The sequence below is a fragment of the Peromyscus eremicus genome, chromosome 7 (genome assembly GCF_949786415.1).
Source record: "Peromyscus eremicus chromosome 7, PerEre_H2_v1, whole genome shotgun sequence".
Lineage (NCBI taxonomy): Eukaryota > Metazoa > Chordata > Mammalia > Rodentia > Cricetidae > Peromyscus > Peromyscus eremicus.
The window spans coordinates 27,611,655-27,630,429 of NC_081422.1; the positions used below are offsets into that span (position 1 = coordinate 27,611,655).

Consider the following 18,775-nt stretch of genomic DNA (forward strand, 5'->3'; position numbering starts at 1 on the left):
AAAAAAAAAAGATAAGTCTATCTTCTGCTTAGGGAGATTGACCTCTTGACCCATGCCAGCTCCAAAGCCATGGCCCGGCCTAAAGGATTGACTCTGAAGGTCACGAATAGATTCAGCAGAACCATCCTACCCAAGAAGGGGAAAGGAAGTAGACTAAAGATTGCACTAGGGTAACTGAAAGTCACAGGTTGTTGTGTCCAAATATCTGTGTTCTCCTCCCCAAGATGAGCAAGCGGAAATGTAAGCTCCTTCTAAATAGCAACATTAAATTACAAGTAATTAATACTGTAGGTGTGTTTCTCCATAACCTCACAGGAAAACCCTTAGGGTGAGCTGTTACATGTTTGTGTTTGTGGAACTAGTTACCTGTTTTCCCTGAACGTCCCTCAAATTTAGAAACTCTGACCATCTCTAAAGATTTAAACACAGAGGCAAGGTTTTCAAAAATTCCAGTGCCAATGGCTTTACAATCTATCCACTGTGAGGGGCCAGTTTTATTCAAATGACTTTCCATCAAAAAGAGTTAATGACAATCCAAAACAGACAAATCAGAAAGTGTACCTCGTTTGGGTAAACTTTGGATCACTGCCTCCACCCTAATATTTGAGAGATGATCACTGACTTCCCATTGGCAATATATTTGACTGTATGAGGATTACTGCTATCAGTTTTAAAGATAATACGTACAGGTCACACACACAATTAAGTCAAAAGTATTCTGACGGTGAGAACAGCAAACTTTGTTTAAATGGAGTCTTTCTTTAGACTTTTTTTCTTTTGTAATTTAATGATAAACTTTCTTTAGTTTGGCTTAAAGAGAAGAATTCTCCTCAGCATCTATTAAGGTAATTTAGGGGGAACTACTGGGAAACAAGATTTAGAGACCACTCTCAAAGAGTAAAATTATTGTGTTTTCAGTAAGGGGCCTGTTAAACAATACTTTTTGATGATTAGTATTCCATCAAGGGGAAAATGTTTAGTAATAAATTACTTCCAGGTGATTATCTGCCTAGTGAAAAAGATTTCCATTCCTCTGTTTACATAAATACATACTCATCTGCCTGAGGAGATTTGATATCATGCATTGCCACTTGGATTACTAAATCTAGCAACATGGACTGCTTAATTAGATAGAAGACTTTTAAATGTGGCTTTTGTTCCGCCCCTGTACTGTGTGATTATTGTACATGCTGGTAAGTCAGTTGTGAAGAATTTCTAGTCTTAGTTTTCAGTCTTTTGCCTGACAAAGTTCTCTTCTGCTGCAGTTATGTAAGCTGGTGGACACGGGCAAACAAAAAGATGAGAAAATTCGGCAACTTTAATTCCACTATAAATTTCCACTTCCTCTGAATTTCCTGTACACTGCTCCTGCCACACATGCTACAAATCTGTCTGTATACAGAAAAGTATGTTGCTGTTTTGTTATAGATACCAGCAACTTATGGTTTCTATTTTTAATTGATTTTTTAAAGATCATACTTATCCTAGCTAAGATTTTTTGAGCCTGCATTTGATAGTTAAAAAGTACAAAAGGGCTCTGAAAACATGAAGCCCCAGAGAAGTCACTAATGGACTTCCCATGATCTTACATGTAAGGCTTCCAGTGAAATCGTAAACCCATGGAAGGTTTAAGATCCGAAAGTATGAACTGCTGTAGCCAGTTTTTATGAGTTTAATTCCACTAGCAAATCCTACTTTCTATATTTTAAGTCTCAACTACAGCAAAATCAAGACGCATTTTTGAAAGGAACAATCCAGAGGAAGAATGGGAAAATAGGCAAGAAAAGCACAGCCAAGAACCCCTTCTGCTGTAGACAATCAAGGAACTTCCAGGAGCACAGGACTAGCCTGCGACGAGGACATCTGTCAACTCACTTTTAGTACTCACAAAACTGCCTTTGAATCATTACATTTTCTCTGTTTTATTTCCCACACAAGGTTCAATAAATCATGGAACTTACTCAGCCTAGACTAACGGCATGACGATTTTCTGGGCCTTTTTCTCCCTCTCTTTTTCCAGCAGGTTTTTTTTTTTTCTTTCATGACCCAATTCTGTGACTCCTACAAGCCATGAAAAGCTGCCTTAGAATTATGGCAGAGCCCCTGAAAGTCAGCAGGTACTAAACCACCCCTAGGTCCTCAGGAACTGTATTTTCCTCCCAGGAGTCTCTCTCCTGGGCAGTGACTGAACAGGGTGCACAGGGGTTTGCCACAATTTGCATTATTGTAGCAAATAGATGTTCTCAAAAGAAGATTCAGCCTACTTCTCCCAGCCCAGCCTATTCACAGACTACTCATCATGTGAGGCACCACATATAGCCGACACACAAAAGTAAAAATGTCAACATGATGGATAGCTTTTGTGCTGTTTCTAAAATCTCTTTTGTGTATCTTATTTATTTCCTTGTTTGTAAAATTCAGTATTACAAGGTTTGTTGTAGGATAACAGATCCAATTCTATCTTGCTGACAAAATGTGTAATCTTAATTTTATAGCCAAACAAATGTAGGAATATCTTGCTTTTGGAAGGTCCTTGCTGTATTTATTATAGACTTAGTGACAGGTTTAGCGGGGACTGTCAATCGAAGCAAGGGAGAAATAAGATTCCAAGCGTTATATATATTTAGCAGCTTTTCATCCCAACAGTTCCCATAAGAAGTCTTTGAGAACCCCTGTTAGCACACACTTCAATTTTTCAAAATATGATTTCATGAACTTACTTCACGGCAGTCATACAACAAGCATAATGCCGAAGACCCCTCTCGTTTGGAAGCAATAAATGTTTGCTTTTAATGGAAAGCATGGTGAAGAATTTCTTTGAAAAAAAATTGCCTCAACGTTTTTTGTTTTGTTTTGTTTTGTTTTTCTAGCTGCTCCCACGGTTTTTGGAGCCTGAATCCCCACCCCGCCAAGAACGTTGAAAGCCGGGGCTTCTCTCCCTGCACTCAAAGTTTTCAATATTATTGCTAAATTCTGTCTCTTTCCTATTGGTCTAGCTTTTGTGAAGAGGGGACACCAGGTCTGAGAGATAGTTTTACTGTTACTAATGTTGGGTTTAGTCACTTAAAAGAAACAAGGGGTTGATCCTCTGCTTGTGTGGAAACGCAGCATAGTCCAAAACTACTTCCCCAGAGAGAGATCAATTTAAGTCAAGTTCGGTGAATTCAGGAGTTTGTTCTGAAGCCCAGGAAACCGATTTACTTGTAAAATTACAAAGAAGACATAAGAAGTTGGGCAAGAAGGGGAAGACCACCAAACTCAAGTTGAAACCCACAAACGCACTGTGTGAAACCACCTAGGCACTGAATCTGGTCAAGTGTTTTGAAGTTTCTCATTGGAACTCCATAGCGCCAGAAAGGAGGGAGTTTCCTCCAAGAAGCAGGACCGGGCGCTACGGAGGTGTCCCACTCCAAGGGCCTTTTGGTCCTAACCTATCTCCCATTAAGGGAGCAGTACCTGCCCGGGCCGGGTTGCAAACGCTTCGCTTTTGAAGGTCCGCCGCTCGCGAGTCTGTTCTACTTACAAGGACGCAGGAAAAGAATCCCTTGGCCCCTCTCGCTCTCGGTTTGAAAAGCAGGGGCGACCGCACAAGGGCGAAAGTACCACAGCCCACTATCTCCCAACGATTGTCTTACCGGTACAAGAGTGCAGGGGTTTGGGTCGCACCACCAACGACGGGCACACAGAGTAGAGGGAAAGTTTCTCAAAGTAGTCGCAGGTCTCCTTGGAGAGGATCTCATCGATCATGAAAGTCTTGTAGCGCCGCCTGGCTGCTTTGAGCTGGCCGGGTGAGCTCAGCCTCAGTTCCGCGTGGCAGTGCATGGTGAGCCCGGACTAAAGCCTGACGACCTGAGTGCTGCGAGCGCCGGGTCGTGCGGGACCGCGGGGGCTGGTGCGCGCGGGCTGGGGCCTGAGCCCCGCTCTTCCGCAGCCAGAGGGGCGGCGGGGCCCGGGGAGGCGCGCGGACCAGAGAGGGCACGGGCGCGCCTGCCTGCAGTGTCTACACCCACCCGCCGAGCAGCATCTTTGACTACAGCCTTTTTGGGACACCGCAGCTGTCAATCAGCGCGCACTTCCTGCAGGGCCAGGTGCGGAGCGCGAGCCGAGGGGCGTCGGCTGCTACCCCGCCCCTGCGTGTCCGTGCTGTCCGGGCGCTGACCTGCGCACCCAGGGTCGGGCTGCTCGTGCTCGCCGCCTCCCGCTGGTCCGAGTCGAGCGCTCCGCACGCTGGCTCTCTATTTTAAGACACTCGCTTCGGCTCTCCTCTCCCCCCTCCCCCAGGCTCCAGGTGTGTGTACCGGGTTGCGCGCGCGCGCGCGCGGGTGTGTGTGCACGCGCAGGACGGCCGGCGCGCGCCGTCTCCTCCTACGGCTCAGGCGTCCCGCCGCCGCTTTTCCGAGCTGCATCTTCCTCTGTCCCCGCTTAGAGCCAGTCCTGCCAGAGGGGGCACGGCTCCCAATCCCCTGCGGGTAGCTATGAACGCGTCTCTTGCCACATAGCAGTGGAGTCCTCGTCCAGGCTCCCGAGGCTCCCGGCCCCAGAGCACTCGCTTCCCGATGACCACTGTACCTAACTTGTCCCCGCCTGGGCGGTTTCCCAGGACCACGGCGTCCCCTTCTCAGCCCGCAGCTCCCAAGCCCGCGCTGCACCGGTGCGCTCCCGGCGTGGGGCGTTTGCGCCGAGGTTGTAAACTTGATTGCCTCTGGATCCCAAACGACAAATGACCTTAGCGCAGTCCGTTACCCCAATAATAAACCGAGGGAATAATGTGTATTTGTGTGTGTTTAAATTCTGTTCATAAAAACGGTTTTCTTTGCTGGAAAGGGCTGAAACAGCGGGATCGCGGCGTGTCCGAGGCCCTTCTACAGTCAGCCCAAATTCTGGCTTTTCCTTGTGCCCAATCCCGGTTTTCATTCCCAGGCATGACGGACTTCAGGTGTTTGGGGATGGTTTGCCTCTTTTTTTTTTTTCTTAGCGTCCTAATCTCAGAGTCTGTCCTAATCAATGTCTGGACGAACTTTTGTTTTCAACCACAGTCCTTGGGTGGAAGAGACCAGGCCGGCACCTACGCGCCCGGGACAGCTCCTGCTGTCAGCGACGCGCCCTGCAGTGGAAAGCGACCTCCCGGTGCACCCCCGGCCCCAAGCTGTGTCCCTGAAGCGGTGTACGCGAGCCAGTGGGACACAGAATTTTGGACACGGACAACGGGTGATGCTTCCTCGATGCTCGCACCCTGAGGGTGACCACGAGTCTTCTGGGTGTTCTCAGGGGCTGCGCGCTCCGAGCATGGCTAGCTGTGGAAGCAAGTCGGGACGCGCACCCCGGCCGGTGGTTAAACTCGCGAAGGGACAAACTTGTTCAACTAATGATGAAGCACTTAGGGAAAATAGTCATTAATAGACCAAATCACAACCGAGCGTTTGCTATGGCCGGCAGCCGGTACTGACGATCTTTATTTCCCACGAGTCTGCGTCTGCCCGATTCCCTCCTCGCCATTTGGAATTGCTACTATTTCTTCTCCAGACAGAGGCAGCCCGCCAGGACTGCAGCTAGGTACCCCAGTGGCAGCGCGTTCCTTGCTTTCATCCCTGGACCTGTGGCCTATCTGCTGTGAGGGATCGAGGACCTAGGATCTGTCCCTGATCAGCCTGAGCGCTGCCACCCTTCGCCGCGACCAGCTGCGCGAGGAGACGAGGCCAGAGACCGGGGCGCAACGCTCGCTACCAGGGCAATCCTGGGAAGCTCTCTTCGTCCCCAGGACAGTGCCACACTGTAGGCGGCCTCAGAGAAGCTGAATGCTTGGCGGGATCTGCGTCTAACCGAGGCAACAGAGAGGCGGGCTTACGGGGTTCGGAGCCCCGCACCGGAGTGGCCGCGGGGCCGGAGCATGAGAGTGCGGCGGTGCTTAAGCCGGCAGGTTCCCCCGTGGGCGCACGGAAGGCGGGCGCTCTGGGTCACTCTGCCGGAACCCAGTCAATGTACTGCGCTCCTTTCCTTCAACCTTTTGCTCGGCACTTTTCACTTCTCCCGCTAACTCTTCTTTCCCCTTCTCATTTCTCCTTTCCCCTAATTTGTGGTCGCATTTGGGGCCTCTCTTTTTAGTTCCCCTCTCCTCTTTCCTTGCTGTTCTCCCTCATAGCGCGTCCCTGTTTCTTTTTTATTTTTTCTTCCTTTCTCTTTTTTTTTTTCTCCACTTTCTCTCTTCCCAAACTCGGGTCGGTCGGGGGTGGCATTTGTGTACCCCGTACCAGCGGAAGCTCATTAGAAGACACAGAGTTTCGAACCCTTATCCCAGATGGCAGGAATCAACCCTTGGACTGGCCTCCGCCCCCCTGACAAGTCTCCCCTAGGCAGCCATCTTTCAGTCCTCTTACTCTCTGCTTCCACAGAGCTGCGGGCACAAAATTCACTTAGACCCTGCTGTAGATTTGGTTTGAAATCTAGTGAATTTTGGTAGCCAAAGAAGTAGAGCATCCCCCATCAATGTCTTCGATTTTTCTCTTTTTTCCCCACTTTTTACTAGGAAGGCCAGAAATCTCAGAGGGGTCTGTAGGAGCAAATCCCTGCTGGAGGGAGAAGTGAGTGGTTCTGGATCTTGGAATCTGGAGTCTTTGGAGCTCTGGTATTCATTTCCCAAACTGACCTTGGCTTTTCTTTTGCAAACGCTAATCCTAGTTTCTACTCCACGAGGTTGGCCTTTTACGAGCCTTGCCTTTGATTGGAATGCCCTGCCACCTCTCCCCTCCACCCTTCTCTAGCAGAGAACAAGAGACCCATCTCAAACATAACCTCCTTCCAAGAAGCCCTTTCTCGTCCCCAGGCCTGTCCCTTGCTGTTCCTGCCTCAACCCCCCATTTCCTTCACTGTGTTGTCCTTTCCATGTCCATTCTACCCTCTGAACAATGAATTCCTGGTGGCCAATGCTTGTTCAACATTATTCATCTCCTACCATCAATGTCCACATACTTTACTCCCTGACACATGGTCCCTTCTCAGTAAAAGTGTCCTGAATAAAATGATTGTATGAAAGCTCTGGAAACAAAATTATATAATGTGTTTGATGGGACATCAAATCTTAATTAGTTGTACTAAATTTGTCTTTCTCGTTAAATGAATCTCTCCCCTTTCCTTCTTAATTTTGAGCTTTGATCAAATGGCATGCAGCCCAATTTCTTTCTTTCTTTCTTTCTTTCTTTCTTTCTTTCTTTCTTTCTTTCTTTCTTTCTTCTTTCAAGCTCCTTCTTTCCAGTCCCTCTCTGCCACTCTTAGACTGTAAAGCATTTCCATGGGAGGAAGCACACCCCAGCTGTCAATCACAAAGTGGAACTTTGTTCAGAATAGTCAGGGGTTTTGTTTCCAAAGTTAATGAAGTGGCTGGAACAACAAACATCTGCCAGAGGGGCTCAAACCTTTTCCAGCTGCTGGAGACTGGCAGACACTCTTTGGAGTCCCCATCACCATACCCAGGCAGTGTCTGCCTTTGCAGCCACAGAGGAACACACACAGAGAGGGACAGACTGTTTACACTGAGTGGTGAGCATACAAGGTGAGAAAAATTCACACCCTGGTTTCAGAGGATCACACACACCCCTCCCCACTTTGGCCCCTGATTCCTGAGACAGCCCAGCCAGCACGAGAGAAGGGTCCAAGGGTGAAAGTTGGACCGGATGATCTAAAAACCAAAGATTCCATTTCCCTTTAGATCGTACACCCAATATCTCTACTCATCAAGAACTCTCAAAATTTAATGAAATAATCCTTCTAATTCCAAATGTGACACTTAAATTACATGTAGGACCTAGCTTGGGTGTTATCACCTTAACTCTTAGTTAACCACCCCTTTACAATCTTGATTATAATACAATCAGGTATAATTATGACAAATACACCAGTTCATTCCCCAGCCATCATTTCTTCAAAGGGAACCGAGGGAGCAGAAAGCATTTCTCATAGTCTGGTCACGTGTATTTAATAACTTGTATTACAGCCACTAAGTTTTGAAATAGTCTCAGACATGTAAAAGCAAAATAGGGAAAGTCTTGTAAGTTAATATTCCCCTGGGCCCCAGGTCCATGCCAAAACCTCTGGCTGTCTGTGCAACCCGGCCCGGCAGCCTCAAATAACAAGTTAAAGGAGGTGTACGAGGAGGCCAGCTTATTTTTAATGATGATATTAATTTACAAAACTGCTCTGGTACACTGTAAGGCACCTTTTTAAGAGAGGCCACAAATGCAATCCACTTGACCAATGAGCTTAGAAAGGATGAACTAGAGCCATCAAGCCTTGCCCAAAAGCCAAATTCAAACCAGGAAAAAAGTAAGACAATAGCTATGTCTAGAAAGCCTTGAGCATTAATACAAAGATGAAAAGGTTCAGGAAATGATATCAGTAGTTCCAAATTTGAGAAGCTTAGTATACAGATGAAGATTCATAGATTCTCACAAATACAGACATACACACACACACACACACACACACACACACATACATACACACACACACACACACACACACACACACACACACACACACACACGCGCGCGCGCGCGCGCGCGCATGAGCATGCATACATGCTTGAATGCTTTGTTTGTTTTTTTTTGAGATACTATTTTATGTATCCAGGCTTCCCTTGTACTTACTTTGCAGCAAAGGCTGGCCTTAAACTCCAGATCCTCCCATGTCCATCTCCCAAATGCTGAGATTATAGGGCTACCTGGCTGTGCTTCTCCTTGTTAGCTGTACTATGCTGATATCATTTAGACATGTTTCAGCAAATGGCCTATGTGCCTCAGTTATTCCAACTGGTGTAGCCAGGGAACTAAAATTTGTCATTGTGAAGTTTATCATAATATTGTGCGAAACACATGGGAAACCTGGAGCATCACTGACAATGCTGACCCCCCACCTCCCCGTTATCCCTTCGCTAAGGAGAAAGTTGCAACAAGAGAGCAGCAGCAGTTCAAGAAACACAGTGGAACTGCGTCTGGGGTAAGAAAAATAAACCTTTGAGTCAGGCCAATCTGGGTTCCTCTCCTAGCTCAACACTGAGCTATTCTCTGACCTCTGGTCTCCAGCCACCTGTGTATATGGAGAGCAGGCATAAGTTCCAAGGAAGATCCGTGGGGCTCCACGTACCCAACACTGACTCAAGAATTGCTAGTCTCCATAACACCTTCACTGTTTCAATAAAATAAATGATTTTCACCACACAAAACTGTTCCTTGAAAGGCGTGAGGGCCTGCCTTTCCTGCTTCATATGCCTAGTGTTGGATTTTCTCAACGTTCTCAGCCCAGAATCAACCAAGATATTAAGAGTGGGAGGGCAGAAACAGAATTTAGCACAGCTTGTAAAATGCTTGCCTGGGTTCGAGTCTCAGTACCACATTAAACCAGATATGACAGCATGTGCCTGTGATGCCTGCACTGAGGAGACAGAGACAGGAGAATCAGGGGTTCAAGCTCATCCTTGGTTACAAAGCAAGTTTAAGGTTAGCCTGCAATACATGAAACCCTGTCTCTGTCTCATATATATATATTTGAGGGCAGGACTAAAGTAAAGAAACAGCCTTGGCTACCTGGGACCCCTAAAAGCATCTGGTCCTACCACAACAGACTAGGCGCATCTGCAGGTTTACCCAGGACTTTACAGTTTCCTAACCAGTTTACCCAGCACTTTACAGGAGCCTGGATCACTTATGATTCTTACGTTTGATCCTGCATCCACTAGGAGACATCTCATCCAAATCATTTCATAAAATATGCTCTTCTCTTCTTGCTCTCAAGTAGTTTTGAACTGGATTGTGTGTGTATTTTCTGTGGGCTTCCCCAACCCAGGGCAAGTAGCCAACCAAGAGAGATGGGTTTCTAGAGAGCCAGCAGTCCCTGGGTGATTAGCATGGGCTGTTATGCTAATGAGCACAGAAGGCTCCCTGTCAGGCAGCCCTGGAAAAAGACTTGTGGAGCCAGTCTGCCTTCCGAGAGCACAGCACAAGAAGAAAAACAAGACTCATGGAGAGCATTGGGTGATTAAGCATTGGCAGGGTTGTTACTCTGCTAATACAGAACAATATTTACCAAGAACACTGGGTGCAATATGCCAATCAAAGAGTGTAATGGTCTCTGCACTCCAGGCCCTTAAGAAAGAGGAAGTTTGTACAGAGTCCTGGACACAGGTGCTAATCACCTACTTAGGTCTAAGTGCAGAGGGTGTGTGTGAGTAAGTGTGTGAGGCTGTGTGTGTGTGTGTGAGGCTCTGTATGCCCATATGGTCTTGTTCCATAAACTTTTTGTCTGTCTATTCTCTCTCTCTCTCTCTCTCTCTCTCTCTCTCTCTCTCTCTCTCTCTCTCTCTCTCTCGTCATTGTGGGTTTGTTTTTGTTTTTGTTTTTCTTCAATGAAGAGAGGAGAAAGAGGGGGAAAAAAAGACATTTTTAAATTGTATTTATTAACCAAATTCAAGAGAACTAGCCCCATACTACAGGAGGAAACACAAAAAGCTAAGCATGCTCAACAGCCCAAAGTTTCACACTGAAAGCATAGTTCTGTCCTATTCTCAACCGGTCTTTGCTGCATGCAAAGAGATGTAAACTGTTTCCATTTCTAAGATCTATTTATAAGGAATATTCTTTATCATCTGTGGAGATGATAATATACCAAATGTACTCAAGGAAAAACAGAGAAACAAAAAGTATGAAAAATTCTGGCATAAAACAATATCATATGAAATAATCTAAAACTAAAAATGCTAAAATATCTTTCCTAGAAAATCAGTCAAAGGAATCTCTGTTGTTGTCTTTTCTTTTTTAATCAGGGTTTTTTCCCTGTGGAGAAACATTTTACTTAACTTCCAACAGACAACCTCAGGACAATTTTTCCATTTCTCTGATGTTATGGATTTTCTTTCATTTCTTTCAACAGTTATAGATATGTACAGACCTAAAACAGGCTGTAAATTACCGAAGTAAATGAACGAGATGGTGCCAATCTCTATTCATTTCAATTATGTGAGCAGACTACCTTTTTTTTTTTTTTAATTCAAAGTCATCACGGAACAGAGAATCAATCCCTGACCCCACTGCCAGCCCACATTCTGATACGTTTACTTAAATCAATTATTGAGTTACTTAGGTTATGTCTCCAGGAGCTGCCAAAACATCTGGTGGTTTCAATCAGGTCAATGAGAGATTGTGCCAAGTCAGGGGGAAAAAATTAGTCCGATTACTCATTTGTATAGGCAGAACAAGGGCTTGTTTTCCTTGCATACACAGTAAGTGGCTATAGCTCCACGGGCTTAGGTTTTCTCTTCAGAAACCAGAATACAGTCCATAATTCCTGAAAGGGGTTGTGATTTTTATCAGTTAATGCTTGCAAAGTATTCTGACAGATCTTCAGTCCACAACGTAATGGGTGTGAAGCTGACTTAATCATTCTGTGAGACAATTCTGTGTTCATTTGAATTCTGTGTTCTGGAAGTTGGAAGCAAGCCAACGGACCGAAGCTGTTTGGTATTCCCTGAATGCTGAAAAATAAAAGTAGCCGTGCTAGCAATCACAGAATGGTGTCCTCGCTGTAACAGAACCCAATCGTGATTTTCATTGCCTAAAGCATGTCTAGCCACAGCTTTTCACGGGAACCTTCGTGCACAGAATGCTTCTCTATAAGATCTAGTATAACCTGGGATCAACAGAGAACTTTGATTTCTTCAGCCTCTCATATGACATCCTCAACTGATACCAGGAATTTCAAATCATTATCTTTATGAATCATAGGGCCACAGTCCCAAGAGAATAAGAGGGAAAGCCCCGAGAGCCTGGCATTCTGAGGACGTTGTCCTGATTTCCCTTCCCCATATGTTACTTGGGGAGGAAATACCCTACGATTTATAACATTCTGTTGAATGATTTGGTTCAGAAATCTGCACGAGACTACAGATTCTCCCTTGAGGAAAAAAAAACACACTAGAAAAAGAAAACATTTTCCTATTGATTTGTGACATTGGGGGCAGATTACCTAGCTATGTCTAGTTTATAGCTTTCTTATCTGCATATAGTTTTAAACTGAAAAGGAAAGCCAGAGACGATTAGAAATGATTATTGTCATACCATACAATATAAACTTTGTGTGAAGGTCAGGGGTGACTCACTTTCCTACTGAATATTCCAGAGCACGTAATCATTTATGTTGGTGTGTGTGTAGAACTTGTTAGATATCTATAGCTTAATAGTTCAGAGTTGAATGTTAATGAACTAGTTTTTTGTTTTGTTTTGTTTAAAATCTTCTAAAGGGGAGAATGTAGTTCTTTGCTTCAAGGACAATGAAATTTAAAAGAATTCATTTTCTCAGTAGGAGAAAGATTTTTTTATGGGAACAATATTTAGAATCTCAGTATGAGTAGAATCTTGCTTCATTTAAAAAATAAATAAGGTTTGAAGAGATGACTCAGTAATTAGTAGCTCTGGGTGCTCTTCCAGAGGACCTGGGTTCGATACCCAGCACCCACGTGGTGACTCATAACCACCCATAACTCTCATTCAAGGGGATCCATCACTGTCTTCTTGCCTCTAAGGGCACTAGGCAAGCATGTGGTGCATATCCATGCAAGTATAGCACCCATATACATAAAACAAATTTAAATAAATAAGCAAAAACAAATTTTACTCATTACTCAGACTAATGATAAAAGTCTGGAGTTCACACTACTTGGGCAGAGTGGGTGCTGGGATGGAGCCCAGCCAGCCCCGTGTGTGTATTCTACACTGAGTTATACAACCAGCTCCTATGCTGTTTATACCTTATGGGGAAAGTGCGCCCTGAAGAGAGTGGCTTGGAGAACAAAGGGGGAGCAGGGCATGAAAGAACACTGGATAGCTGAGAGTACATCCTTGGACAGACTACGACAACCAACTCCTAAAACCTCCGAGTTACTGACAAGCAAGAAGAAAATGCCAGACCTGCAGTTCCAACTCTAGAATGGCATACCTGCCTTCAGACACATGGAGGCTAGCAGCCCACAAGTGAGCTACTGCCCGAATGACAAGCTGAGAAGTCATTTACAAGGTCATAGTCTGGAGCACAGTTAGACACACATAAAAGAGGCTAAGTGACTCACACGCTGTTTGTGGGCATGTGGCCTGGTATGACACTTCTGGAGGGCTGCTTGGCATCACGTCTAATTCAAAAGCGATCTGGCAATCCCAATCTAGCAACTGAAACCACAGCTGTGGTTCTCCAGTGCGATATGCACATAATGCTCTGGGTCCTGGAGTCCTCAACTTCTCCTAGAGTTTAGAACTGTCAACAAAGAAAGGTGTGAGAATTGACCTTTCTTTGTTTTTTGAATTTTTTGGTTTGTTGTTTGGGCTGTTTTTGCTTTGGTTTGGTTTTTTTTTTTTTGGGGGGGGTGTTGTTTCTTGAGACAGGGTCTGTCTATGTCCTTTGAGCTTTGGCTGTCCCAGAACTCACTCTATAGACCAGACTGGCCTCAAACACACAGAGATCTGCCTGCCTCTGCGCTGGGATTAAAAGAAAGTGCCACCAAGCCAGGCAAGAATCGACATTTTTAAATAAGCAGTCTGCTCTTGGTTTTACAATAAAAGTGGGAAGGTCGTGAGCAGGAAGATATATGTTAATTGTAAGATTCATTTAAATTGCAAAAATTAGAGACAATTCTGAGCCTCATATTCTTGTGTTTGATATATATATATACACATATATATGCATATGTATATATACATACACACACAGATCTCTTGAAGCTCTTATGGGATTTAGAAAAGATACACATTTAAACAATGCCTGACATAAAGATGAACAACTGTTAATTATTAATACTGAATTAAAAAGTTCATTTTTAAAAAAAGAAAAAGTCCATTTAAATAATATAATGTAAAGTACAATTTAATTTTTGAAATATTGTTCATGGACATGTATGTACATGCAGACATGTCCCAAAACATGTTCAAATAGAATTTCTTGCTGGCGGATATTTACAGGATTTATCTGAAATTTTAAACAAATATTTCCACTAATCTACTTTATATTATCTATATAAAGTAAATATATATAATATATACTATATATATTAAAATGTGCAATTGTCCCCAAAACTATAATAGGTTAAAAAAGTGTATACTTAATAGCTGGACATAGTAACACACACCTTTAATCCCGGTACTCTGGAGGCAGAGGTAGGCAGATCAATGTGAACTTGGGGCCAGCCTGGTCCACATAGTGAGTTCTAGGCCAGTCAGAACTACACAGTGAGACTTTGTCTAAAACATTTTAAAAAATAAATAAAGAAAGAAGCAAAAGTTATATACTGAAGTCTAACAATGTAAAGTGTACATTAATAATATATTTGAATAACACATTTACAGAAGTATTTTGTGTACATTGCTTCCTGGAAGCCTCGAGCAATCCTATGTATGGAAACCAATGTGGGTACTACTCCTGGTTCACACTGAGGAAAAGGAAGTCACATGCTTCCCTTAGGCTTTCCAACAACAGCTCAATTTTTAGAGCTGAATGCCAGATCCAGGTTGTTTGGTTTTGTTTGTTTGTTTGTTTGTTTTTGTCCAAGTTCAGAATACCATCTATTGGACAATGTTTTCTTATTGATCCCAGTTATGTTTACAAAAAAAAAAAAAAATTCCACTGTTCATTTGTCTGCCCCACGGTTTTGTTGTCTTTTTATGTCAAGCCATTGATAACACTGAAATTATTTGAATATTAAGAAGACTGACAGCAAAACGTATTTATAGAAACCTAATCATCTCATGGGCCACGAAGCTTCAGTTATGAAGTAATCTAAATATAAATAGTTCCAATTGCCTTTTGGAATTAACAGAAATTTCATGAGCAAGGAAAATTAGTTGACTAAGTATGTGGAGTAAAAGCTGCCAACTGGATGGCTGTGAGCTCTCCTAAGCATTGTCGGGCCAGCAGTCCAGCGAGGAGCCTGGCGGAGATTCATCAGCAAGCAAATTTAGCTGTTGACTCTGCCTGGAACCCTCAGGAGCCTGAGGCAGAGACGACATCTCAGAGCTGCAGTTTGGTGGTTACTGCCCTCTGGGCCTCTGTGCGGTGGAATCATGGCTCCCTCTATTGGCAGGACATGGGAATGTCCCTAAAGACGGCCCCTGGGGTACCAAGTCCTCTCTAAATTGCGTTCTCTAGGAAGCATCACTAACCACTATTCTTCCCAGATCCAGAACCAGCTTTAGATGTGACAAGGAAGACTCTTTGCTGATCTTATATTCATTTAGGTCCTGGTAATCCCCACCATCAAGGACTTGAATATGCATCTAAAATAATTTACTTTGCAACAAAGGTATTGAAAGAAAGATATGGGAGCAGATAAGAACACAAGAAGAATGTCTACAGTACCCTACCCAACGACCTGGGCTGTGTCCTGATGCTTCTGTGGGAGCCCAAGTCCAAGCTCCATTTGTGGACCTCAAGCAATACTAAAAGCCCACTCTGGCCTGAGGGAGTTAGCCTCAGAGACCTCATTAGTGCATTCAGCAAATTTCCGATGTGATCTACACTATGTACTTACAGTGTGTTTTAGTGTATGTGTGCCAACTCCAGGCCAGCTTCTGAGGATTGCATTTAACATCACCCTGAACTTACAGATACATCTGGTCTCCTTTAACTAAGGCTGTAAACCTTCTGGGAAAAGGAGTAGAGAACATGGCTGAAATACAAAAATATAAGGCACAATATGTTGATAACGGGATGCACATAAAAGAAAATAAACTGTAAACATCTCGTCTTTCCTACCATGGAGAAAAAGCTCTGGCCTTAGAAATGACTAGGTCACTGTTGACTTGGCAGCAGTGACATTGGTGTTTTCACATGAAATGCCTATTTCCTTATTCTCCCCTTCTCTGCAATAGGACATACCAAGCTAACCAGTCTGGCTAGGCATGAATAGCAAGTTTGTATGTCTCTACAGCCCTCAGCCCTGTGGAACCTTTCAGAGCAGAGCTCCAATTCATGTGGCTGGCTGAAACCAGCACAAACTACAAAGCACTGTGGATAATCATTAAGAAGCTGGCTTGGGTACTGCATTCCCGGTGACTGTTTAGCCAATCAGATATCAGAGCTTGGGAACAGGACATTGTTGCTTCTTGATAGTTAATACCACATTGTTCAATAGCAGCATGTTTCCTTTGCACTGCATTGCCTTCTCACAATCACGGCTATGTATTATAATTCTGTGTGGTAGAGAAAGTGCACATAAATTAAATACAGAGATAATTTATCTAATTATTTGTGGAGTTTCAGTTCTGTTCCAGAAGCCCTGGGGTGGGGGGCGTTGTCAGAGGAACATGAGTAAAAAACAGACAGTCCTTCCTCAGAATAGCAGACAAAAGAGTCAACAGGCAGCTACCTATGCCCAAAGGGTGTGTTTGGAACTAGCCCAGTCATAGCCCAGTTTTAGAAGAGATCACAGAAGAATTTCAGAAACAGAAAAGAAAACTTCCATCTAAATTAAGGTCTCAAAGAAGATGATAAGTTTGCAAGAAGTGAAGGGGATGTGAAAATCATTCAAGGTCGACAGGAGAAGCATCCAAAGTCCAGAGGCAAGTGAAAGCGTCTGGTGGCCTGGAGGTGGCAAGTGTGGCTGGAATGTAGTTATAGAGAGGGCAAGGTCAGCAGAGGGCAGGGTAAGAGGATGGGCAAGACCATAAAGCATCTTCTAACTGTCACCGATTTAACCTTATCCTGAAGACCTACAGGTGTCCTGTCACCTCCATGGCAAGAGAGTGATGTAAACAGACATGTGTGGATGTGAGAAAAGCAAAGAGAGATGGGAAACCACTTAAGAAGTTACAGTATGAAGGTCAGTGAGTAGTAGCTATTTCCTGAAGTGATGGAGAAGAAGTGAAAGGAGAGATGGAAGCAGTTTGGGGACATTTGAACCTGTGAGACTTGAGGATTACTCTGATGTGAGAAAAACCAAGTCTGGAATGATTGCATTTGGCCATGCATAGTGACCCTTCCTGTGATCCGTCCTGTAATCCCAGCCTTGGGAGGCTGTGGAGCGGTACTAAGGAGTTCAAGCCTAACTTAGACTCCGTAGCAACCTCAGGCAAGCCTAGGCCATTATATAGAAAGACATTTCCTCAAAATGAGAATGAGAGCAGGGTGTGGGGGTGCATGACTTTAATCCTAGCACCCCGGAGGCAGAGACAGGCAGATCTCTCTGAGTTAGAAGTCAGCACACTCTGCACAGGGACTTCCAGGCCAGCCAGGGCTACACAGGAAGACTCAGTCTCAGAAAGGAAAGAAAAGGAAAGGAGAGGAGAGGAGAGGAGAGGAGAAGGGAGGGGAGGGGAGGGGAAGGGAGGGGAGGGGAGGGGAGGGGAGGAAAAGAAACATTCTACGTGGATGAGTTAAGTGTTGTACTGACTGAAATAAGCCAGATACAAGTATATAAATGTATAGGCCTGTCATTCATAGAGGCACATGTCTATAAATCTAGCATTTTTGAGGCTGAGGTAGGAGGACATGGCTTGAGGTCAGCCTGGGCTAATATTGTGACCCAGTTTCAAAGAAAGAAAAGAAGAAGAAGGAAGGGGAATGTTAGAGCCCACCAAGGTTTCCTAGTGGCTTTACCCAGCAGGACTGCATAAGAGGATGAATAGGCCACGGGCCTGTGTGCCAGGTGTTTGGAAGGGTCTACACTTGGCTGTATCTAGCAAGGGGGCGGTCTTTTGCCCCTCCCCTTGGCGTTGAAATAAAAAGCCCTTTTGAATAAAGTTCAGACGGTGGATAAGGATCTAGGTCCATCCGAGGCTATCCTGTGTTTCTGTTTCCCCCGCCCCCCATACTTCTAAGTCTCTTATCCCTCACTCCTCAAGAGTACTCTGGGGTAAGTAAATGTGGAAGTTGGTTTCCCACAGGGAAAGAGAGAAAGAAAGGAAGGAAAGAAGGAAAGAAAAAAGGAGTTTTATACCAAATACCAGAATAGATAAATTTATAGAGACATTAGGTAGAGTACCAGTTAATAAGACTTTTGGGGGAAATGTAAACAAACATGTGTTAACTCCAGGTAAGGTACCAACAACAGATGAACGAAACGATTCCCCCACACACAACCCACCCATTAACACCTGCGGCAGGTCAGGGAGATGGCCCTGCCCACCACCAACTTCAACACTTGGGAGAGCAGGCCCTGCACTTCACCTGGGCAGCACAGTAGAGCCAATCCTGTTGGTGGAGATGTGGGTGAGTCAGCCCCAGAGTTGTGAGCATGGGAAAGCTGTCTCTATTACTCATCTGTCATGTGGTGGCAAGGGTGGGGGAGAGAGGAGAGATGCCCCCTATTTCCCACCCCCTTCACCCATCAATGCCTGAGGCAAGTGGGAGAGCTGCCCACCATCTGCTGCAGCACTGAGGAGAGTGGCCTCCACGCCATGCCTGGGCAACAGAGTAGAGCTGGTCCTGGAGGTGTAGGTGTGGGAGATTCGACTCTGAGGACAAGAAAACTGGAGAACTGGCCCCACCCCTCTTTGCTCACTGCTGCTGCAAACAGTGAACTCCTCCGACAAGGCAATGCAGGGGATCTCTCTTTGGTGGGGAGAACAAGGGAGAGCTGGCAGGCTGACCAACCCTGCAACTACCCAGTCCCAGAACCAGGGTTATGGGTTGGCCCATGCCAGCCAAAGTAACAGAACCCATCTATGTTCTGCTAGAGCACGTGAGCAAGGGATCGGTCCTGCAAACCCAAAGCTTCAAGATTCCCATAACACAGGGCAACAGCAGGGTA

At 44.9% G+C, this 18,775-nt stretch overlaps 1 protein-coding gene across 1 annotated transcript in view; it reads right to left on the reverse strand.

Annotated features, from left to right (window-relative positions):
• Barx2 (BARX homeobox 2) overlaps nucleotides 1–3,822 on the reverse strand; it is a 68,191-nt gene extending 64,369 nt beyond the window's left edge. The window contains exon 1 of the mRNA XM_059266737.1: nucleotides 3,636–3,822. Coding sequence (XP_059122720.1) covers nucleotides 3,636–3,822 — 187 coding nt within the window. The remainder of the gene's footprint in view (nucleotides 1–3,635) is intronic.
• Between the last annotated feature and the right edge of the window lie 14,953 nt (nucleotides 3,823–18,775).